General features: G+C 46.8%; 1 protein-coding gene across 2 annotated transcripts in view; it reads right to left on the reverse strand.

Annotated features, from left to right (window-relative positions):
- Nucleotides 1-1,731: 1,731 nt before the first annotated feature.
- CCDC117 (coiled-coil domain containing 117) overlaps nt 1,732-24,385 on the reverse strand; it is a 29,014-nt gene continuing 6,360 nt past the window's right edge. For both annotated transcript variants that reach the window (XM_044275836.1, XM_044275835.1), the window contains 2 exons: nt 15,406-15,546; nt 1,732-3,004 (listed from right to left, as the gene is read on the reverse strand). In XM_044275836.1, the coding sequence (XP_044131771.1) occupies nt 2,779-3,004; nt 15,406-15,546 (367 nt within the window). In that variant the 3' untranslated portion in view covers nt 1,732-2,778. The remainder of the gene's footprint in view (nt 3,005-15,405; nt 15,547-24,385) is intronic.

The raw sequence follows: 24,385 nt of genomic DNA on the forward strand, positions 1-24,385 counted from the left end.
ACACACACACACACACATATACTGTATGTATATAGAGATATAGCTCACTATATATATTTCCACATACATATATAGTAACATAGTACATAAGGCCGAAAAAAGACACTTGTCCATCCAGTTCAGCCTGTCATCCTGCAAGTTGATCCAGAGGAAGGCAAAAAAAAAAAAACTGATGTAGAAGCCAATTTCCCCCACTTTAGGGGAATAAAAAATTCCTTCCCGACTCCAATCAGACAATCGGATAACTGCCTGGATCAACGACCCCTCTCTAGTAGCTATAGCCTGTAATATTATTACACTCCAGAAATACATCCAGGTCCCTCTTGAATTCCTTTATTGTACTCACCATCACCACCTCCTCAGGCAGAGAGTTCCATAGTCTCACTGGTCTTACCGTACAGAATCCTCTTCTATGTTTGTGTACAAACCTTCTTTCCTCCAGACGCAGAGGATGTCCCCTCGTCACAGTCACAGTCCTGGGGATAAATAGATGATGGGAGAGATCTCTGTACTGACCCCTGATATATTTATACATATTAATTAGATCTCCTCTCAGTCGTCTTTTTTCTAAAGTGAATAACCCTAATTTTGATCATCTTTCAGGCTACTGTAGTCTACCCATTCCAGGTATTACTTTAGATGCCCTCTTCTGGACCTTCTCCAGCTCTGCCATGTCTGCCTTGTTCACAGGAGCCCAGAACTGTACACAGTACTCCATGTGTGGTCTGACTAACGATTTGTAAAGTGGTAGGACTATGTTCTGATCGCGGGCATCTATGCCCCTTTTGATGCAACCCATTATCTTATTGGCCTTGGCAGAAGCTGCCTGACACTGGTTTTTGCAGCTTAGTTTGCAGTTTATTAAAATTCCTAGATTCCTTATTCGCGCAGCCGCCATCTCTTCTGTCTTGTTCTGTAAGGAATAGGACCTTTGATGACGTCACTACGCTCATCACATGGTCCGTTACATGATCCATCACCGCTCATGTGCACAGCCCTATAGAAATGAATGGGTCGGATTCAGTGCAGGTGCAATGCGTTCACCTCACGCATTGCACCTGCGCGGAAATCTCGCCCGTGTGAAAGGGGCCTTAACCTTTTATTCCCATATGGTATGTACCTCTCACAATTAGATTTTAGGATGAGATATATATATATATATATATATATATATATATATATTATAGATCTCTAAATACAAATCAATATATCTATATCTAAGCTATATGACAGCTATATATATCTAAGCTATATGTACAGTGGATGTAAAAAGTCTACACACCCCTGTTAAAGTGTCAGGTTTCTGTGATGTAAAAAAATAAAAATAAAAATGAGACAAAGATAAATAATTTCAGAACTTTTTTTCCACCTTTAATTTGACTTACAAACTGTACCACTAAAAGATTTCAGCTGGTTTTTCAATTGAGTTGTACAGTTTATAGGTCACATTTAGGCCTCATGCACACGGCCATGCTGTTTTTTGCGGTCCGCAAACCGCGGATCCGCAAAAATGGAAGCCGCCCATGTTGCCTTCTGCAATTTGCGGAACGGAACGGGCGCCGGCAATATAAATGCCTATTCTTGTCCGCAAAGGGTGCGGGCACACCGTATACAGAGCTGGGCCACTCCCTAAGGCAGGGAGAAGCCTGTACACGAGACGTCACCACCGGAGTCTGGTGGATGACGTCAGGGGTCGGCCGTTCAGAAACTCTGCAGAATAAATAATATGAGTAAAGTACAAATGTATTTTTAATAATCTTATAAGCCACCGTAACATATATAGATATAACTCAGACAACCTTTGTAATCCATGATGATGCACAGGATGAAATCCGCAGCAAAATCTGCAATAAAATCATATAACACAAATATAGATTTGGAAAACCTTTGGGACTGACATACAACACAGACCATTTAAGAATTTTTATATATTTTTTTTAAATTAATTTCATGTCCAAAAACTTTAGTGTGAAAAATATTTACAGGTCCCTTACATCACAAGACAGCAACTTCAAAAGTCTACAAAATAATGGACTGAACCATCCACTGTGTTAAGACAAAAACATACAGCTCATGTAAACAGACTTATAAAAACAGTCCCATCCGCAAAAATAAATGCAATGCTTCAAGCCAACAATTGTAAAGCCTAAATACTGCTCATGTCAATACGTGTCACTTAAGAGGCAAGCACACGATGGAGCACATTTATAAAGATCAGCGTTTTCACTCCAGTCTTCTTCCCCCTTGCGCTGCCAAAGAATCAGCTCAATTTATGACAAGGTGTGAGCCTCGTCAAAAATGTGGCTAATCCTCTGGCAGCTGTGAGTCTGACGGAAAATATATGCAAGCCCCAGGCTGGCCTAGTTCTTGGCCAACATGTACACCCGTTTCCAGGTGTACATGTTAATAAATTTGCCAGGGCCGAAGTCCCAGCACCGTCTATGACACTTTCCTGCTCTGCCCAACTGTGAAAAACTGACACCCACCGTGTGACTTAATATTGTCGCATGGCTGGTCAAAAAGTGGACTTACGACTGTAACAGCACAGATCAATTCCCTGGAATAAGGAGTACATAGGCCAAAGTATCTCTATGACCAACACAGCTGAAAACCACAGCTGGATATCCAGCTTTTGAAAAGCTTCTTAAAAGAAAAAAAAAAAAAAAGTGCCCGTACAATGGGTCCATAAAACAGAAATCAATATTCCAGTCACATGGTCTCTTCATAGAAGTCTGCTGGAACTGGAGCACACTGAGACATGGTGTAGTAAGACCACCACTATAGCTCCATTTCTTCTTCATCTCTGTTCCACATAGGGTCTACATTAGAAGGACATGGCTCCTCAGCCAGGGTTATCTCCTGGAGGAGAGCCGCTGCAGGTGTGCTCTGGATTTCCTTTGACGCTTCTTTATCACCCTCGTAGCTGCTGGCTATTCTCTCCAGTTTATGCACAAGGAATTCTGGTTGGGGTTTCCAAAGAACAAGCTCCATAGAAGGACGACTCCTACAAGTGTAAGAAAAAGTTGTCAGAAATTCGCACTCTACGAATCACAGCTTACACAAGTTAAGTTGTCATTGAGTGATCAGGGTTTGACAAGAACAAGCCCCATAGCTGGGGGGGGGGGGGATTTACTAAACCAAAATGTGACAGAATTGTGGCATAATTTCCACTAAAAAAACCTGCTCAATGAGACACATGATGTCACTCGCCTAGGAAGAGGCCGCAGGGCTTGCGGCAGGGATGCGGTTTCAGTATGTGTACTTCATTCACAGACAGCACATATACCCATTCTTTTTAATTTGTGTATTCACACATCCGTGTTTTAGCATGGAAAGTCTGTTCACGGATCCATCACGTCCATTACAGTTTATGGGTCCGTGAAAACCACAGACGCAACACTCATTGCATCGAGTCATTCATGTTTTATGGATCATTAGGAAAAGATCCTTTTGAAAATTTATTTTCAGCTGCACAGTGTCCATGAAACATGGATGACACACGGACCACACACTGAACCTTCAGACATCTTCACGGAGGCATCACTGACCAAGTTTTCACAGATTTCAGCATGGACAGGTCATCCATTAATTTCAAATGGGGCAGCAAAAAACATCCCGCAAAAAATATCCTATAGGTAGCATTATAAAGGCCATTTCTACAGACGGGAGTAAGAAAATGGCAGCATGCAAATGGTCTGTATCCGTTGTGAGGGTTAGCTCACTTCCAGGGGTCACACTTCTCAGACCACATATTTTTCATAACCAAACTGCTTTATTGCGACACAAGCACCAAAAGAAACAGTACAAAATAAAAACCTGCCCATCTGGGCTCTACCTAGACACAGTAACTGAAGCGCTGACTCAACTACAGGTTACAATTCATACCGGCATCATGCCCGGCTTTCATAGTCAAACAGTTCACCAGCCCCCAGGCTGTGCAAATAAGAGTCCTCCCGACTCTGGTCTTGTAACCCTTGTGCTGCAGGAGTCACTGCGTCCCTGAAATTACAGGCTGTCACTTAGCCTCGTGATCCCTCAGCCTACCCGGCTGAGACCACTACAGAGCTCTGCAGATCTCTGTTCCCGGATAACACCAAAAACTGACACCCTGGGAGAATCTTTATCACAGTCTGATTATTGCAGACCTCACCTGCGATCCTCCATGGACCAAGGGAACACCTGTCCTGGAAGGGTGTGGATTGGCATATTCCACTTCCATCCTATCTGCCAATCCAACTAAAATCCAGCCTAGAATATACCAAAAACAACCTTGCCTCAGCAACCTACATGTTGCTGAGACTATTGCATCCTGGATTTTAGCTATCCCACCTAGCTGAGGTATTTGAGTGGGATATACACACCTTACCGCACTGTCCACCTTATTACACTGTTTTGTGGATCCACGGTTTTTGGACCGCAAAACAATGTTGTGTAAATGACGACTGAACCAGGAGTGGGCCCAGAACATTTTATGCTTTTTTCTCTGTAGGTCCCACTAGAGGTTTACAAATACTGACTGAAAAACTGGTTGTGGGAAAGTAGTCATGTTTAGGACCCTAGGTGTTCATGCTGAGCGAGGGATCTTTCTTCCTAATTCAAACTACCTAGATGCCTTAGCCACAGCATCTAAGGGGTTAAATAGCCAAGATCAAAGACCAAGATTGGTCCGGATAGTAGGGGCACGGCTCCTGGGCCCATATCATATGTACAGTGCTCGGCACAAACTACTGCCACATGTACATTTTGCATTGAGTAATTCACTGACTCACAGCTGCAAAGCAAAGATACGTGCGCCAATGTCGTAATAAATAATTACTCTGAATCAGAATTGGCAAAGAGAACGCTCAAGTTTTGACCTGAATAGCTATGGCTTCCTTTCACATAAATAAAAAAGGTTTAAAATTTGCAGACACTTTAAGAAAAGTTGCCAACAACTACTTTTAGTGCATGAAGGCGCTGACTAGGGATAATCCCACGGTTCTCATCTAAATACTAGGATGTTTTTTATTTAGGAAATCTGAGTGAGCTTAAAGGGGTTTTCTGGGTTATAGATATTGATGACGTATTCTTAGGAAAGGTCATCAATATAAGCAGTGGGGGTCAAACACCTTGCACCCCCACCAACTGACTGAAGGCAGCAGGTGTGTCCCTGCACAGAGACACATCCCTAACTAGTAACACCCAGTTGTCAATTTATAAACATCTAACAGTCATAAGAAATGATGCTCTAGAACGGTCGTTTCATGTGGAATACAATTTACTAAGACACGTCTGGAGAGGGGACATTTAACCAGAAATACATTAGTTGCACAGCCATGTATAAGGGAGACTACGTGACAATGTACACATTGTAATAATCATGCAGTGCACACCTATGTGATACAGGCTCCCCCTAAGGATCTATTCACACATCCGTGTGTGTTTTGCGGATCCATGGATACGCAAAAAACACAGACACCGGCAATGTGCGTTTTGCATTTTGCGGACCGCACATTGCCGGCACTATAATAGAATATGCCTAATCTTGTCCGCAATTGCGTACAATAGGACATGTTCTATTTTTTTTCAGGAACGGAAATGCGGACCTGGAAGTGCGGGTCCGCATTTCCAGATCCGGGCAGCACATCGTGTGGCCCTATAGAAATGGATGGGTCCGCAATTCCAGTCCACAAAATGCGGAACAGAATTGCGGACGTGTGAATGGACCCTAACTCTGAGAAGAAGCCACTGTCCAGAGCTTTAAAAAGGAACCGTCCCCTCTCCTGACACACTCGTTTTAGTAACCTGCATTCCCCATGTAATACCAAATCTGCAGGATCTGTTCTTATGACTGTTGTGCCATTCCTTTATTATTTCTATTAATTCATAATTTCTAGCAGGAATAATATAATGGCACAACAGAGCCATAAGACTAGATGGTCCAGAATTGGTATTACATGGGGAATGCATTAGGCTATTAAAACAGGCATGTCAGGAACGGTGAAAGGTCCTCTTTAAACTCAGGACTTGTCAAGTATGGATATATGACAGAGCCTTAACAATGGCACCATCATGTATAGAGGGTGCAAAAAGTTCCAGAGTGGGCCAGACAATGGCCCTTGTTCTCGGAGATGTGCACTACATGGTTACTGCAGTGTGCTCCACTGTGATATATTCTCTTTTATCCCCTTAAGTACCAGGCCCATGCGGCTCAATACAATTACAGCGATACCAAACTTGTAGTGTTTTTTTCTACTTTAACCACAGGTTTATACCCACCTAGTGACCAGGCCCTTTTTTTTTTACAAATCGGCACTCCACAACTTTAACGCTTTATTGCTCGGTCATGCAACTTACCACACAAATTAATTTTACCTCCTTTTCTTCTCACTAATAGAGCTTTCATTTGGAGGTATTTCATTGCTGCTGACATTTTTACTTTTTTTGTTATTAATCGAAATTTAACAAAATAAAAAAAATAAAAAACGACATTTTTCACTTTCAGTTGTAAAATTTTTTTAAAACGACATCCATATATAAATTTCTCTACATTTATTGTTCTACAGGTCTTTGATAAAAAAAAAAAATGTTTGGGTAAAAAAAAAAAAAAATGGTTTGGGTAAAAGCTATAGCGTTTACAAACTATGGTACAAAAATGTGAATTTCCGCTTTTTGAAGCAGCTCTGACTTTCTAAGCACTGTCATGTTTCCTGAGGTTCTACAATGCCCAGACAGTAGAAAAACCCCACAAATGAACCCATTTTGGAAAGTAGACACCCTAAGGTATTCGCTGATGGGCATAGTGAGTTCATAGAACTTTTTATTTTTTGTCACAAGTTAGCGGAAAATGATGATTTGAACCTGTGAAATCCTAAAGGTGCTCTTTGGAATGTGGGCCCCTTTGCCCACCTAGGATGCAAAAAAGGTGTCACACATCTGGTATCGCCGTACTCAGGAGAAGTTGGGCAATGTGTTTTGGGGTGTCATTTTACATATACCCATGCTGGGTGAGAGAAATATCTCGGCAAAAGACAACTTTTCCCATTTTTTTTTATACAAAGTTGGCATTTGACCAAGATATTTATCTAACCCAGCATGGGTATATATAAAAAAATGACACCCTAAAACACATTGCCCAACTTCTCCTGAGTACGGCGATACCAGATGTGTGACACTTTTTTGCAGCCTAGATGTGCAAAGGGGCCCAAATTCCTTTTAGGAGGGCATTTTTAGACATTTGGATCCCAGACTTCTTCTCACGCTTTAGGGCCCCTAAAATGCCAGGGCAGTATAAATACCCCACATGTGACCACATTTTGGAAAGAAGACACCCCAAGGTATACAATGAGGGGCATGGCGAGTTCATAGAATTTTAATTTATTTTTTTGGCACAAGTTAGTGGAAATTGATTTTTGTTTTTTCTCACAAAGTCTCCCTTTCCACTAACTTGGGACACAAATTTCAATCTTTCATGGACTCAATATGCCCCTCAGCGAATACCTTGGGGTGTCTTCTTTCCAAAATGGGGTCACATGTGGGGTATTTATACTGCCCTGGCATTTTAGGGGCCCTAAAGCGTAAGAAGAAGTTTGGAATATAAATGTCTAAAAAATTTTACACATTTGGATTCCGTGAGGGGTATGGTGAGTTCATGTGAGATTTTATTTTTTGACACAAGTTGGTGGAATATGAGACTTTGTTAGAAAAAAAAAACCAATTTCCTGCTAACTTGGGCCAAAAAAAATGTCTGCATGGAGCTTTTCAGGGGGGTGATCAAGGACAGGGGGGTGATCAGGGAGTGTATATGGGGTGATCACCCCCCTGTAAGGCTCCATTCAGATGTCCATATGTTTTTTACGGATCCACGGATACATGGATCGGATCCGCAAAACGCATACGGACGTCTGAATGGAGCCTTACAGGGGGGTGATCAATGACAGGGGGGTTATCAGGGAGTCTATATGGGGTGATCACCCCTCTGTCAGGCTCCATTCAGACGTCCATATTTTTGCGGATCCGATCCGTGGATCCGCAAAACACATACGGACCTCTGAATAGAGCCAGCCTTACAAGGGGGTGATCAATGACAGGGGGGTGATCAGGGAGTCTATATGGGGTGATCAGGGGTTAATAAGGGGTTAATAAGTGACAGGAAGGGGGGGGGGGTGTAGTGTAGTGGTGTTTTACAGAGCTGCCTGTGTCCTCTGGTGGTCGATCCAAGCAAAAGGGACCACCAGAGGACCAGGTAGCAGGTATATTAGACGCCGTTATCAAAACAGCGTCTAATATACCTGTTAGGGGCTAAAAAAAATAAAAAAAAATTAAAAAAATATCGCATCTACAGCCTGCCAGCGAACGATCGCCGCTGGCAGGCTGCAGATCCACTCGCTTACCTTCCAATCCTGTGAATGCGCGCGCCTGTGTGCGCACGTTCACAGGAAATCTCAGCTCACGTGAGATGACGCCAATCGGCGTTAGTGTAGCCTGAGAGCGCCGCAGCACTGACGCCCTTCGGCGTTAGGTGTGCAGCAAGCGGTTAAAAAAAATATATAAACCTTCGAAAAAAAGAAAATTTTTTGTAGCCATAAAAACGAGATTTTTGTGAACTCACCTTGTAAAATCTCTTTCTCGCTTTATTCATTGGGGGACACAGGACCATGGGTATAGCTTGCTGCTGCCACTAGGAGGCGACACTAGGCTGAAAGCTGTTTGCTCCTCCCCTGCAGGCTATACCCCCTCCAGCCTGGAGAGAGCATATCAGTTTGTGCTTCAGCAGTAGGAGAAACATACCGAAACAGAACAAAACAGGAAGACCACAGTCCAACCAAACAACCGAACCTGACCTCAGTCCCAACCGGTAACTTGGACCACTGGTCTCAGTAGAAACCAACAACAATGGGTGGGTGCTGTGTCCCCCAATGAATAAAGCGAGAAAGAGATTTTACAAGGTGAGTTCACAAAAATCTCGTTTTCTCGCTCATATCATTGGGGGACACAGGACCATGGGACGTCCTAAAGCAGTCCCCAGGGTGGGAAAACCGCTGACTCCACCTCCAGTCGAGCCACTACACTGCGGCCTGTAAGATCCTACGGCCAAGAGCAGCATCCGCCGATGCGAACGAATGCACCTTGTAAAACTTGGTGAAGGTGTGCAACGAAGACCAAGTCGCTGCCTTACACAATTGAGACGCCGAAGCGTGGTGAAAGTGTGCCCAAGAAGCCCCGACCGCCCTGGCAGAGTGAGCCGTGACGCCAGGCGGAGGAACCCTGCCTTTGGAGCGGTAGGCCTCGTGAATGGCCAATCTAATCCACCGAGCAATCGCCACCTTGGATGCCGCCAAACCCTTCCGAGGACCCTCCGGAACTAGGAACAGAGAATCCGCTCGCCTAAAGGAGGCTACTGCGGCCAGGTAGATCCGTAAGGCCTGCACTACATCCAGACGATGAAGCGCCACTTCCCTAGGATGGGAAGGTTTAGGGCAAAGCGAGGGGAGGACAATGTCCTCATTGACATGGAACGCCGACACCACCTTCGGCAGAAACGACGGCACCGTCCGGAGCACCACCTTATCCTGATGGAACACCAAGAAGGGCTCCTTGCACGACAGTGCCGCCAGTTCCGACACCCGACGTATTGACGTAATGGCAACCAGGAATGCGACCTTCCATGACAACATGCGGAGGGAGACTTCTCGCAGGGGTTCAAACGGCCCGGACTGAAGTGCCACCAGCACCAAATTCAGGTCCCAGGGATGCAACGGCGGCCGATACGGAACCGCGGTGTGCGCAACACCCTGCATGAAGGTCTTGACGGGCCCCAGCACCGCCAGCGTACGCTGGAAAAATATGGAAAGGGCCGAAACCTGCCCTTTCAGCGAACTTAGGGCCAGACCCAGCTCCAAACCCGCTTGGAGAAAGGCCAACACCGTAGGGAGGGAGAACCTCCTAGAGGGGAGGCCCCTGTCCTCACAGAATTTCAAGAACGACCTCCACGTACGATAGTAGATTCTCGCGGAGGAGGGCTTCCGAGCCCTAATCATCGTGCGAACGACCGCATCCGAGAAACCCCTGTTCTTCAGCAGGAAGGTTTCAATAGCCACGCCGTCAAACGCAGCGTATGTAAACCCTGGTGGAAGACCGGGCCCTGTGAGAGCAGGTCGGGCCTGAGTGGAAGAGGCCACGGCGCGTCCCCCAGGAGCAGAACGAGCTCCGAGTACCAAGCTCGGCGCGGCCAGTCTGGGGCAATTAGGAGCGTCTGAACACCCTCCATCCTGATTCTGCGAAGAATCCGCGGCAGGAGCGGCAGCGGCGGGAATACGTACAGGAAACTGAAGTCGTCCCACGGTGCCACGAGTGCGTCTACGTCGTAGGCCATCGGATCCCTTGCGCGAGACAGGAAGCACGGGAGTTTGTGGTTCAACCGAGATGCCATTAGGTCCACTTCCGGGCGACCCCACCGGAGACAAAGGTCCTCGAACACCTCCGGGTGGAGAGCCCACTCCCCCGAGTCCACCGTCGTTCGGCTGAGGAAATCCGCCGTCCAATTGTCCACGCCCGGGATGAAGATCGCCGAGATCACCGGGACATGGGCTTCCGCCCACTGCAGAATCCTCGCGGCCTCGTCCATCACCGGTCCGCTGCGCGTCCCCCCCCTGGTGATTGATGTAGGCGACCGCTGTGGCGTTGTCCGACTGTATCCTGACCGGACGGCCCCGCAAATCGGTGGTCCAATGGCAAAGGGAGAGGTAAATGGCCCGGAGCTCCAGGATATTGATGGGTAGTCTGGACTCCGACAGAGACCAGACACCTTGGGCTGTCCGAGTACCGAAGACCCCTCCCCAACCGCGGAGGCTGGCGTCGGTCGTAATCACCGTCAATGACACCGGCAGGAACGACTTCCCTGACGACAGGTGGTCCGGATTCATCCACCAGGCGAGAGCCTCGCGAACGGGCTGAGGCAGCGAGATCCTGAGGTCCAGTGAATCCCGGGACTTGTCCCAGGAGGACAGGATGAGCCGCTGAAACTCCCTGGTGTGGAACTGGGCAAACGGTACCGCCTCGAATGAGGCCACCATCAGCCCCAGAACTCGCATGCAGTTGCGAATCGATACCTTGCGATGCCGGGTGAGCAGAACCACTGCCTTCTGAATGCCCAATCTCTTGTCCAGAGGGAGACGGACCACGGCGGCCTCTGAGTCCAACGTCATACCCAGGAACCTGATCCGAGTGGTCGGAGACAGGCATGACTTCCTTCGGTTGAGAATCCAACCGAAGCGAGTGAGCGTGCTCATCGTAATCCGAAGGCTGTCTGCGCATTGCGACGCTGACGGGGCTTTGACTAAAATGTCGTCCAGGTATGGGAGAAGAGTAATGCCTCTGGACCGCAGAATCCCCAGAAGGGGCGCCAGAACCTTCGTGAACACCCGCGGGGCCGTCGCCAGACCGAATGGCAGCGCGACGAATTGGAAGTGATCCGACTGGATGGCAAATCGGAGGAAACGTTGGTGCATGGCAGCGATAGGTATGTGGAGATACGCATCTTGTACGTCCAAAGACGCCATGTGCTCCCCCTGCACCAATGAGGCTACCACGGAGCGAAGAGATTCCATTCTGAACCTCTGAACCCGTAGATAGTGATTCAGAAGTTTGAGGTCCAGCACCGGTCTCACATCGCCCTCCTTCTTGGGGACCACAAACAGGTTGGAATAAAAACCTGTGAAACGCTCTTCTGGAGGTACCGGAGAAATCACCCCCCGCAGAAGTAGGGACTGGACGGCGTTCAAGAAAGCCGCGGCCCGGACGGGATCCCTGGGAGGCTGGGAAGGGAAGAAACGGTTGGGGGGAAGGGACCTGAATTCTATTTTGTAGCCCGAGGAAACTACCTCGAGCGTCCATGCGTCCGGAATGTGGGCGTGCCAAATGTCCTGGAACAGGAGAAGACGCCCCCCCACCTGAGAGGGTGGGGACAAACCTTCATGCGGAAGGCTGCTTACTTGGCGCTGTGCGAGGTTGCTGGGCACGCGGACGCCAAGCCTGCTGGGGCTTAAAGGAAGGGCCCCTCCGCCGATCCTGGTTGGGTGGTCCCGCCGCGGAGGTGGGAACTGAACGGGTGCCCGAGAAACGGCGAAAGGACTGGAAGCGTGAAGACGCAGGTCTGGACTGAAAAGGCCGCTTCGCTTTGGGTTGGGGCAGATGGGTGCTTTTGCCTCCCGTTGCTTCTGAGATTATGACATCCAGTTTTGGCCCGAAAAGCCGAGCCCCAGAAAACGGAAGCTTTAGGAGAGAGCGTTTAGAGGAAGAATCAGCCTTCCAGGCCTTGAGCCATAACTCCCTGCGGACCGAAGTGGTGAGAGCTGAGGCACGGGCAACCATCGACCCAGCATCCAGAGCCGCTTCACAGATATATTTTCCCGCATGTGAAATTTGGAGCGCAGACAACTCGAGCTCAGCAGGCGGGAGGTTGGACAAAATGTCCTGGCTTAACCGGATGGACCACTCCGAAACCGCCTTGGCTACCCAGGCGGACGCGAAAATCGGACGCAGTGCCGAACCGCTCGCCGTAAAGATTGACTTGGCGAGCGACTCTACGCGACGGTCCACCGGATCCTGGAGTGAAGAACCATCCGCTACCGGAATAGTCGTAGATTTTGCCAGTCGAGCCACCGGCGGATCCACCTTCGGCGGGGAGGACCACAGTTCCACTGTCTCGCGTGGAAAGGGGTAGAGAAGGTCCAGACGTTTTGGGATAACAAAACGCAAACCTGGCTGGTCCCAAGCCTTGTTCACCACAATAGAAAAATCTTCGTGCAACGGGAATGCCTTAGGAGTCTGTTTCGCACGCAGAAACGACACCCCTTGTTGGCTAGTGGAGGGAAGATCCTCCTGAACCCGGAAGGTGTCCTTTATTGCCGAAATCAGGCTATCCACCATGGAAGCAATCTGAGAAGAGTGCTCCAGATCCATATCCGCATCCGAATCCCCAAGCTCACCCTCTGACAGTGCGTCGCCTAACAGGGAGGACGCCTGTGACTGGGATCCAGGAGCAGGGGGGGATGCTGAGGCGTCAGAGGAGGAACGGTTACCTGCTCTGGGGCGCTTACTAGGAGGCCTGCCTCTGGGTTGTGTGCAATGCGGTTGCGCGGATTGCACCGGTGGCGACTTTTCTACCAAACGACCCAACAGAGAAAGGGTGGAATGGGAGACCTTAGAGAGGTCCTCCACTGCCCGAGACAGGGACCTTGCCCAGTCTGGTTCCCCCTGAACAGGGCGATCTAAGGCTTCTGTGGGCTGCAGTGTTCTAGGGGGATTGCTCTGCGCAGGCTTCTGACAAGCCGAGCACAGTGAGAGTGACTGGCCCCGAGGGAATTTGGCTGAACACACTGAACAGGCATAGTGAGTGGTCACACAGGTTGCCTGAGGGGGGTCAGTGGCCGGGTCAGACATGGTTTGATATCCTGCTGAACGGGGTATCTATCTCCTACCAGAGTGGAGCGAGAGCCCAGGTCCTGTGTCCACCACGCTGCGCCGGGAGGAAGAGGAAGTTTCAGCAGGGCGGGAGAATAAGCCACGCCCCCTGACAGCCCGGGAGCGGCAGGATAATGAAGAAGGCCGCAAGCGCCGCCCACCCCTGTGCACGTGACCGCAGCCGCGGCCGGCGTGCCTAAAGACCCCGATAATATGGCTGCCCAGAAAGGGCGACCGCGCTGTGACTGGCCCCGAGGTCAGAAGAGGGGGAGAGCCCGACACCGCCGTGCGGTAACGAAGGTCCCGGCGCGCCGCGAAGTTCTTCAGCAGGTAGCGCATCTGCCCTCCGCAGTGCCGGCTGCGATCGCACAGAAAGATACTGCTGTATGCGATGCAGCGGCGAAGAACGGAGGGAGACGGAGCGGACGGCGGATAGGTCCGAGACAGGTGCCGGCGGAACGCACACGGGTGCGGGGGCGCGGGTGGAGGGGGGGGGGGGGGCGCTCAGGGGCACTGGTGCCGTGCAGTACGGCACGCTGTTATCCGAGAGTGGGGGCCTGGGAGGCGAGTCACTTACCCATCTTCATCTGTAGACTTCACCCTCAGTTGTAACACCAGCAGGACCACCCAACGACCGCTGGCACCAGGCAACAGGGGTCCGGGCAGAGGAGGGCTGAAGAGAGGGTAGTCCTGTAGCTGGGGGGGAAGCAGGGGAGCGAGGCTGCCCTGGTCCGCTTTTTCTTCTTGGGGCGGCAAGGCGGTGACCAAGGTACACCGGCCCGCCTCCCGGGGATGCAGGGACGCAAGCGACCCTGGACCCCCCATCCGGATACTGGAAAAAATAAAAAATGAAATAAAAAAATAATAAAAAATCAAAGCGCCACCCTGCAAAGCAGGGAGGTCTGCCTCCTACGACACTAAGCTAAAAACTGATATGCTCTCTCCAGGCTGGAGGGGGTATAGCCTGCAGGGGAGGAGCAAACAGCTTTCAGCCTAGTGTCGCCTCCTAGTGGCAGCAGCAAGCTATACCCATGGTCCTGTGTCCCCCAATGATATGAGCGAGAAAACTGTACATAAGAACTGTAGTTTTTATTGGTACAATTTTTGTGGTACGTATGACTTTCTGATCACTTTTTTTTGGGGGGGGGGGGGGGATGTGACAAAAATAAAATAAAAAATTGAGAATCGTGTGTTTTTCTTCGTTTACTGTGTTCGCTGCACAGGAGTTTAAAAAAAAAAAAAATTTAATAGTTCAGACGATACCTGATATTTATTTTTTTAGATGTAAATTGGAAAAGCGGGGAAAGTAATTTATGTTTTTTTTTTACTCTTATAACTTAGCCCCCTTAGGGGGCGAAAAACTGGGATCTTTTGATCCCTTGTCCGATTCACCCTAAAAGAGATCTATCAAGCCTCATTCACACATCAGTGTCAGTCAACGATTTCCATCAGCGATTGTGAGCCAAAACCAGGATTGGAGCCTCCATAGAGATAAGGTATAAGGGAAAGATCTGCACCTGTTCTATGTTTAGAGCCGCACTTGGTTTTGGCTCGAAATCACCAACATGTGAATGAGGCCTTAGGGTGAATTGCATTATACCATGCTCCCTGCTGAACTATGCCTCATACATGGCAGGCCTGGGAAGCTTCAGAAGCGTCCAGGCTGCCATGGTAACCAATCTGAGTCATGCAATTTCACTGCGGGGTGCCGATCGGTAGGGCAGACGGAGCCAGCACCCACCACGTATGGAGCAGGCACACTGCAGCAGCCTGCTCCATACATTCCCCCAACCACCGTGACATACCGGTTCATCACGGAGGCTGAAGGGGTTAATGCATGTAGTTTTACTTCATTTTGCCCCCTTTCCCTCTCAAACAGTTCTAGTGAATTAATTTCTTGGGCACATTTATTTACACCAATTCTCAGAAATCCAGCTACAAATAAGACAATTGACCACTTACATAGAATCCACTATTTTTCTGGTGAGAGATTCATCCAGTCTCTTTTTGAAGCCTTCCACAAGTACATCAGACATTACGAGAGTGGGTAAGTAACTATCTCTTGAGTTGCCATCCTCTTCATCCTCGTCCTCCACAACAAGCCTGAAAGGAAGAAGAAAGGTCATACAATATTCTTAACCGAAACATTTCATTGAACCCGGTGCAATAATCTATGAAAACCATATTGTTCGTTTATTATATATACCCAGTCAAATTATCAACCGAACCTGTCATAACAGCAGCAACTTAAAGGAGTTCTCCAGGAATTAATACAATTACTATAAAATGACTATTGTAAATATATTCCTAAATACTTCTCATTAGTTATAATGGCTCATTTTCTCTAGGAAGCAATCATTAGGAAAAATAAAATGGCCGCCGTCATAGTACACAAAACCTGTCCTATACACAGGAGGAAAAGTTACTTCATAACACTGAGCTAAAGAGCTGATCATCCTCCTCTCTGCTCTTCTTGTTGGAGAACATGATCCTAAATACAGAAAATATTCAGCTGGATCTCTGTAGGAATGCATTTCATGAGGAGACATGAAGCACAGAGAGGACGGACAGGACATACGGTGGTAATCCCAACTGTGTCCTCTTTGTGCTTTATATCTCAAAAACTCAATTCCCATGGAGATTCAGCTGAAGATCTTAAAGAGGACCTTTCACCAGCATAAAACTTCTAAAGTAACTATACAGGCATGTAGAGCGGCGCCCAGGGATCTCCCTGCACTTACTGTTATACCTGGGCGCCGTTCCGTTCTCCCGTTATTGCCTCCGGTATCTTCATAGTTAGGCTCCACCCAGGGGAACCTGCCGTCGGCTCATTCTCCCATGCTGTAGCGCTGGCCAATCACATCGCTCAGCTCATAGCCTGAGAGAGAAAAAAGCCTGCAGCATGGGAGAAGGAGGCGCCGGCAGGTTCCCCTGGGTGGAGCCTAACTGAAGATACCGGAGGGAATAACGGGAGAACGGAGCGGCGCCCAGGTACAACAGTAAGTGCAGGGAGATCCCTGGGCCTGTATAGTTACTTTAGAAGTTTTATTCTGGTGAAAGGTCCTCTTTAACAGCTGTATTCAGAATCATAATTCCTAACAAGCAGATCAGAGAAGGATGAGGCCGCTCTTTAGCCCAGTGTTGTTAAGTAACTTGACCTCCTGTGTAATTCGGTCAGGTTTTCTGTGTACTATGACGGCGGCCATTTTATTTTTCCTAATGATTACTGAAGTATTTTCAGTAATTTTAATTTCTTAATTCCCTGGGAACCCCTTTAAAGGAAAGGGAGGGGTGGTGGGTGTTTTACATTTTTCCCCTTTACAAAAAAAATGTAATATGGATTTGTTACAAAACTACAGTACATACAGAAAACTACCAAATGATCACCACTTTTACTATTTGGGATGCAGAGCTCTGTTAGGGTGAATAGGACAAGGGATTAAAAGATCCCAGGATCTAGCCCCTTAAGGGGAATAATAGTTATTAAATAAAAATAAAAAAATTCAATCTTAAAACAAAACACCAAAATATTAAAAGCTCAAATCATCCCCTTTGCCAATCTTTCATATAAAATACTGTATATAAACAATAAAAAAAAAAAAAAAAAACACATCGCCACACCCGAAAAAGTCCAAGCTATTAAAATATATAAAAAAATCTCCTGTGTGGTGAATGCCGTCCCAGAAAAAAAAAAAAAAAAAGCACGATTTGTCACCTTGTCCCCCCCAAAAAAAATAGGAAAGAACTGTTCTATTATGGGCCGGATGTTCCTTAAATGAGGAATATACATGGCTTTTTCGGTGTTATTATTTTCGCGTGGTATCGAAATCCAATCAAGATTTTGGTATTGTGACAACCCTAACAGACAACTTCCTTTTTTGGTGTGGGGTCGTCTATGTGACATACCCAAAATGATGGACCATTTTAAAGATAATCTGTATAATGTACAATTTACTTCCCACCACGACCAATATTCTATTACTGTCAGCAAAGCATTTATTTTATTAGACAGCAGGAACCACTGTTTTACAGGCTGAATCCTGACACCTGACACCCATTCCATCAGGAATATACTAAAGGGAGAATTCATTTATTCAAGAAGGAACTGCACTGAGGACTAAAGGGAAGAAAGAGTAAATGGACAATTGTGGACAATTACCAGGACAGAGGTCCATACACCATAATCCATAGACCGAGAAAGATCAATCTACACAATACAATGGCCAATAAACCCATTTTTTACCACAAAGTGAGGAACTTAAAGGGCTTCTGTCACCCCCACTAAACCTTTTTTTTTTGCTTACTTATAATCCCTACACTGCGATTTATGCCTACATAATCTAATTATTCATTTTGGTCCAGTAGATTTTGTTTAAAACACGCTTTAAAAATATGCAAATTACCTTGCTACCAGCAAGTAGGGCGGCTACTTGCTGGTAGCAGCCGCATCCTCCGATCCTAAAGACGCCCCCTCCGCATTGTGATCGACAGGGCCAGGGAACGGAATTGTTCTCTGCTGGCCCTGCCTGTTTGCATTCAAAATCTGGTGTCGTCCGCTCCATCCTCAATGCGCCTGCGCCGGGTGTAGATGTGACGTCATCAGCGCAGGCACATTGAGGATGAAGCGGCCGCCTCTCAGTGCGCCTGCGCCGATTGAAGACAGGTACGGCCGCGGCGCAGGCGCCAGATTTTGAATGCAAACAGGCCGGGCCAGCAGAGAACGATTCCGTTCCCTGGCCCTCTCAATCACAATGCGGAGGGGGCGTCTTTAGGATCGGAGGATGCGGCTGCTACCAGCAAGTAGCCGCCCTACTTGCTGGTAGCAAGGTAATTTGCATATTTTAAAAGCATGTTTTAAACAAAATCTACAGGACCAAAATGATTAGATTATGTAGGCATAAATCGCAGTCTAGGGATTATAAGTAAGCAAAAAAAAAAAGGTTTAGTGGGGGTGACAGAAGCCCTTTAAAAGGAGTTATACCACAAACTTAAAACAGTCTTTACTCACATATCCAGAGGATTTTCTTCCCTTTCTATGGGTGGGCAGCAGCTCAAGCACCTGTATCTCCCAGGATGCACTGCAAGTAGCTCTTTGTTAACCCCTTCCTGCCCTGCATACAAAATAGTCTCTCACATAGAGCCCCAGAGATACATATGGTATGTAATGCACCCACAAAATTCCTTTTCACTGTAGAGTAAGATATAGCTATATATATTTCTATGGATTTAAAAGTGGGGATCAAAGGAGGAAGAAAGAAGGAAACTGCCTGTTTCACTGAGATCACCATGGCGGCAGTGGCGTAGCCTCACAGCAGCCGCATGGTCTCAGCTGCAGATAGGATACAAATTATTAATAGGGCGGCATAAGCCATGTATGCTCGTCGTATCAAATGTACGTCCTGGTGAGGACAGTGGCTGGTAAGGTTTTTTACCATATGTATCTACAAGTGCAGGCGTGTTACCTCTGCATCAAACAAGTCTAAATCTTATCACATCTCTTTAAGGGCTCATGGGTCCGCAAAAACAATGGAAGGTACTCCGTGTGCATTCCATTTCCGTTCCACAAAAAAAGAAATGCATGTCCTATTGTCCGCAAATCACGGTCCAAGGCCCCTTTCAAGTCAATGGGTCTGCAAAAAATACGGAACGCACACAAAACACATCCGTATTTCGCGGATCCATACTGTAGAAATGCTATGCCCAGCCCATATTGCTCATGTGTTTGGTGATTAATAAGTTACCGTTTCCGATCTGCAAAAAACGGATCGTATACGGAAACCATACGGATATGTTTTGTGGAATAACAGAACGGAAAAGGACTTAAATCAGAGAGAAAAAAACCTCCGATACGGAACAACGGATCTGTGAAAAATGGACCGCAAAACAACGGTCGTGTGTATGAGCCCTAGTTCAACAGAAATACATAGATTACACTTACTGGTAATCCGTTTTCCATGAGCCCATGACAGCACCTATGAGATCCTCCCCGGACAGGAAACAGGAACTTCCCAGATTTTTAAAAGGACCCTCCTCTCTCCACTCTTCGGGGTACTGTCACAATTGTGTTGTTGGATTCAGTCTCACAAATGCATTGCAATACCGGATCCGTCTCTCCGGTTGTCATCTGGAAAAACTGATCTGGTATCTCTTTCACATTTTTTTAAAAGTCTGCGCATGCCCGGGGGGAAGGGAAGGGGGCGGGATCCGGCATTTTGTATGGAGAATACACCGCAGCATGCTGCAGTATTTTCTCCGGCCAAAAGCTGTTCAGTGACTGAACTGAAGACATCCTGATGCATACTGAACACATTGCTCTCCATTCAGAATGCATTAGGAAAAAACTGATCAGTTCTTTTCCGGTATTGAGCCCCTAGGACAGATATCAATACCAGAAAAGTTTAACTTAAATGTGAAAGTACCCTCAGTTTGTGACAAGATCCATAAGACTGAAATAATTCTATATACAGTGAAACATTCACTTCTATTACATACAGCCTGCAGAACTTTTCTCCCCAAGATAATAAAGTCCTGACTAGATGTAATGTTTATAAAAGGTGTTTGGAGAGTTCCAAGTCGCAGCCTCCCTGAAATTGAGTTAACTGAGAGGCCTTCCTCTACTCCTTAGTTGACTAAGTATTTGCAAACACACCTTCTTACATCTAGTTTATGGAACCCCTCTTCACCTTCCTTTTTGGGATTCTGGCAGAATGAAAATATAATGATTTCTTGGGATCCATGAAAAACCGAAACTACCTTTGGTAAAAAAGTTGGGTCTGGTTTAATGGGGTTGACCAGGTTCAGCTCTGAACCCGGACATACCTCCACTTTCACCCAGGCAGCCCCCCTGACTTGAGCATCGGAGCAGTTTATGCTCCAATGGTCTTCTTTGCCTTGCGCTAAATCACGCAGGGCAAAGGCATTTTCAGGAGTTCCGGTGACGTACCGGGCTCTCCATGGGGCTGCAAGGAAGCCCAGTGACGTCCCCAGCTCTAATGGGCGGGCTTTAGCGCTGCCCTAGCCAGTAAAACTGCTAGAGCAGCGCTAAAGCACGCCCATCAGAGCCGGTGACGTCATCTAACACACTGCGCAGGGCAAGGGAGCGCATCGGAGCATGAGATGCTCCGATGCCAACATCGGTGGGGCTGTCTGGGTGAAAATATGGGTATGTCAGGGTTCAGCTCTGAACCCAGACAACCCCTTTAAATACGATCCTTTCATCCAACACAAAGGTAGAAGGAGGAAAGGCAGATAAGGTGGAATCTCCCCCACCCGTCTAGCTGAGGTAATTGCCACTAGAGAAGCTGTCTTGTATGATAACATTCTTACAGGGATAGAATCTATACACTCACCTAAAGAATTATTAGGAACACCATACTAATACGGTGTTGGACCCCCTTTTGCCTTCAGAACTGCCTTAATTCTACGTGGCATTGATTCAACAAGGTGCTGATAGCATTCTTTAGAAATGTTGGCCCATATTGATAGGATAGCATCTTGCAGTTGATGGAGATTTGAGGGATGCACATCCAGGGCATGAAGCTCCCGTTCCACCACATCCCAAAGATGCTCTATTGGGTTGAGATCTGGTGACTGTGGGGCCATTTTAGTACAGTGAACTCATTGTCATGTTCAAGACACCAATTTGAAATGATTCAAGCTTTGTGACATGGTGCATTATCATGCTGGAAGTAGCCATCAGAGGATGGGTACATGGTGGTCATGAAGGGATGGACATGGTCAGAAACAATGCTCAGGTAGCCTGTGGCATTTAAACGATGGCCAATTGGCACTAAGGGGCCTAAAGTGTGCCCAGAAAACACCCCCCCACACTATTACACCACCACCACCAGCCTGCACAGTGGTAACAAGGCATGATGGATACATGTTCTCATTCTGTTTACGCCAAATTCGGACTCTACCATTTGAATGTCTCAACAGAAATCGAGACTCATCAGACCAGGCAACATTTTTCCAGTCTTCAACAGTACAATTTTGGTGAGCTCGTGCAAATTGTAGCCTCTTTTTCCTATTTGTAGTGGAGATGAGTGGTACCCGGTGGGGTCCTCTGCTGTTGTAGCCCACCTTTCTTTCCCATTCTGACATTCAATTTGGAGTTCAGGAGATTGTCTTGACCAGGACCACAACCCTACATGCATTGAAGCAACTGCCATGTGATTGGTTGACTAGATAATCGCATTAATGAGAAATAGAACAGGTGTTCCTAATAATTCTTTAGGTGAGTGTAGGTTCAAATGGACTTTGAGTTATACTAGAAAGGACCACATTAAGATCCCAAGGGGATGATCTGGGCCTAATGGACGGATTAGGTCTGGAGGATGATCTTATAAACCTCTTTATCCAGGGATGAACTGACAATCTAACTAGATTTGTCAAGGTCCTTAAAGGGACACTGACAGGCCCAATTAGCATTTTTAGGTATATATATGTCAGTACAGGTCTTATAAAGTCTATTAAAATTATCTAAGTATCCCCCCTGTCCACCTTATAAATACCGAAATATAAAGTTTTATAACCTGCTTGTCCGGTCACCAATCTGCATAAGGGGCGGCGTTTCATCTCAAAATGCGCCCAGCCAGCCGCTCCCAACTGCCGTTCTGAAGCACCGCCCAGCTCATCAATATTCACTTCGCTGGGCGGCGGCTACAACTCTCCCGACTCAAGTGCCCGGCGCATGCGCATAAAGCGAAGTGAATATTGATGAGCTGGGCGGGGCTTCAGAACGGCAGTTGGGAGCGGCTGGCTGGGCGCATTTTGAGATGAAACGCCGCTCCTTGGGCAGATTGGTGACCGGACAAGCAGGTTATAAGATTTTATATTTCGGTATTTATAAGGTGGACAGGGGGGATACTTAGATGATTTTAATAGACATATACAGGTCCTTCTCAAAAAAATAGCATATTGTGATAAAGTTCATTATTTTCTGTAATGTACTGATAAACATTAGACTTTCATATATTTTAGATTCATTACACACCAACTGAAGTAGTACAATCCTTTTATTGTTTTAATATTGAAGATTTTGGCATAGAGCTCATGAAAACCCAAAATTCCTATCTCAAAAAAATTAGCATATCATGAAAAGGTTCTCTAAACGAGCTATTAACCTAATCATCTGAATCAACTAATTAACTCTAAACACCTGCAAAAGATTCCCGAGGCTTTTAAAAACTCCCAGCCTGGTTCATTACTCAAAACCGCAATCATGGGTAAGACTGCCGACCTGACTGCTGTCCAGAAGGCCATCATTGACACCCTCAGGCAAGAGGGTAAGACACAGAAAGAAATTTCTGAACAAATATGCTGTTCCCAGAGTGCTGTATCAAGGCACCTCAGTGGGAAGTCTGTGGGAAGGAAAAAGTGTGGCAGAAAACGCTGCACAACGAGAAGAGGTGACCGGACCCTGAGGAAGATTGTGGAGAAGGACCGATTCCAGACCGATGGGGGACCTGCGGAAGCAGTGGACTGAGTCTGGAGTAGAAACATCCAGAGCCACCGTGTACAGGCGTGTGCAGGAAATGGGCTACAGGTGCCGCATTCCCCAGGTCAAGCCACTTTTGAACCAGAAACAGCGGCAGAAGCGCCTGACCTGGGCTACAGAGAAGCAGCACTGGACTGTTGCTCAGTGGTCCAAAGTACTTTTTTCGGATGAAAGCAAATTTTGCATGTCATTCGGAAATCAAGGTGCCAGAGTCTGGAGGAAGATTGGGGAGAGGGAAATGCCAAAATGCCTGAAGTCCAGTGTCAAGTACCCACAGTCAGTGATGGTCTGGGGTGCCATGTCAGCTGCTGGTGTTGGTCCACTGTGTTTTATCAAGGGCAGGGTCAATGCAGCTAATCAGGAGATTTTGGAACACTTCATGCTTCCATCTGCTGAAAAGCTTTATGGAGATGAAGATTTCATTTTTCAGCACGACCTGGCACCTGCTCACAGTGCCAAAACCACTGGTAAATGGTTTACTTACCATGGTATTACTGTGCTCAATTGGCCTGCCAACTCTCCTGACCTGAACCCCATAGAGAATCTGTGGGATATTGGGAAGAGAAAGTTGAGAGACGCAAGACCCAACACTCTGGATGAGCATAAGGCCGCTATCGAAGCATCCTGGGCCTCCATAACACCTCAGCAGTGCCACAGGCTGATTGCCTCCATGCCACGCCGCATTGAAGCAGTCATTACTGCAAAAGGATTCCCGACCAAGTATCGAGTGCATAACTGAACATAATTATTTGAAGGTTGACTTTTTTTGTATTAAAAACACTTTTCTTTTATTGGTCGGATGAAATATGCTAATTTTTTTAGATAGGAAATTTGGGTTTTCATGAGCTGTATGCCAAAATCATCAATATTAAAACAATAAAAGGCTTGAACTACTTCAGTTGGTGTGTAATGAATCTAAAATATATGAAAGTCTAATGTTTATCAGTACATTACAGAAAATAATGAACTATCACAATATGCAAATTTTTTTAGAAGGACCTGTATATACCTAAATATGCTAATTGGGCCTGTCAGTGTCCCTTTAACACCTCCTGAATCTGTCTCGAAAGGATATTCGGAGACTGTCACACTATAAGGAGCTCATGCAGGTACTGGATGATTATGATGTCCAATCTCGGTACTGGATGATTATGATGTCCAATCTCCTTATTTGCGCCATCACCTCCGCCATTAGTTTTGTGAAGATTCTCAGTGCCTGAGACACCCCAAAGGGAAGCGCTCTGAACTGTATATGAAGGACTAAATCTTGTCTGCACTGCAACCCTGAGAAACTTCTGGGAAGAGGGATGGATGGGTATGTGATAATAGGCGTCCTTGATATCTATTAAAGCCATAATGCAATTGGGGAACAGATGAATTGTTTGTTCATGCTACCGATTCCATCCGGAACTTATGATAGGACAGACACGAGCTCGGATCTTT

Source organism: Bufo gargarizans, chromosome 1 (assembly GCF_014858855.1).
Source record: "Bufo gargarizans isolate SCDJY-AF-19 chromosome 1, ASM1485885v1, whole genome shotgun sequence".
Lineage (NCBI taxonomy): Eukaryota > Metazoa > Chordata > Amphibia > Anura > Bufonidae > Bufo > Bufo gargarizans.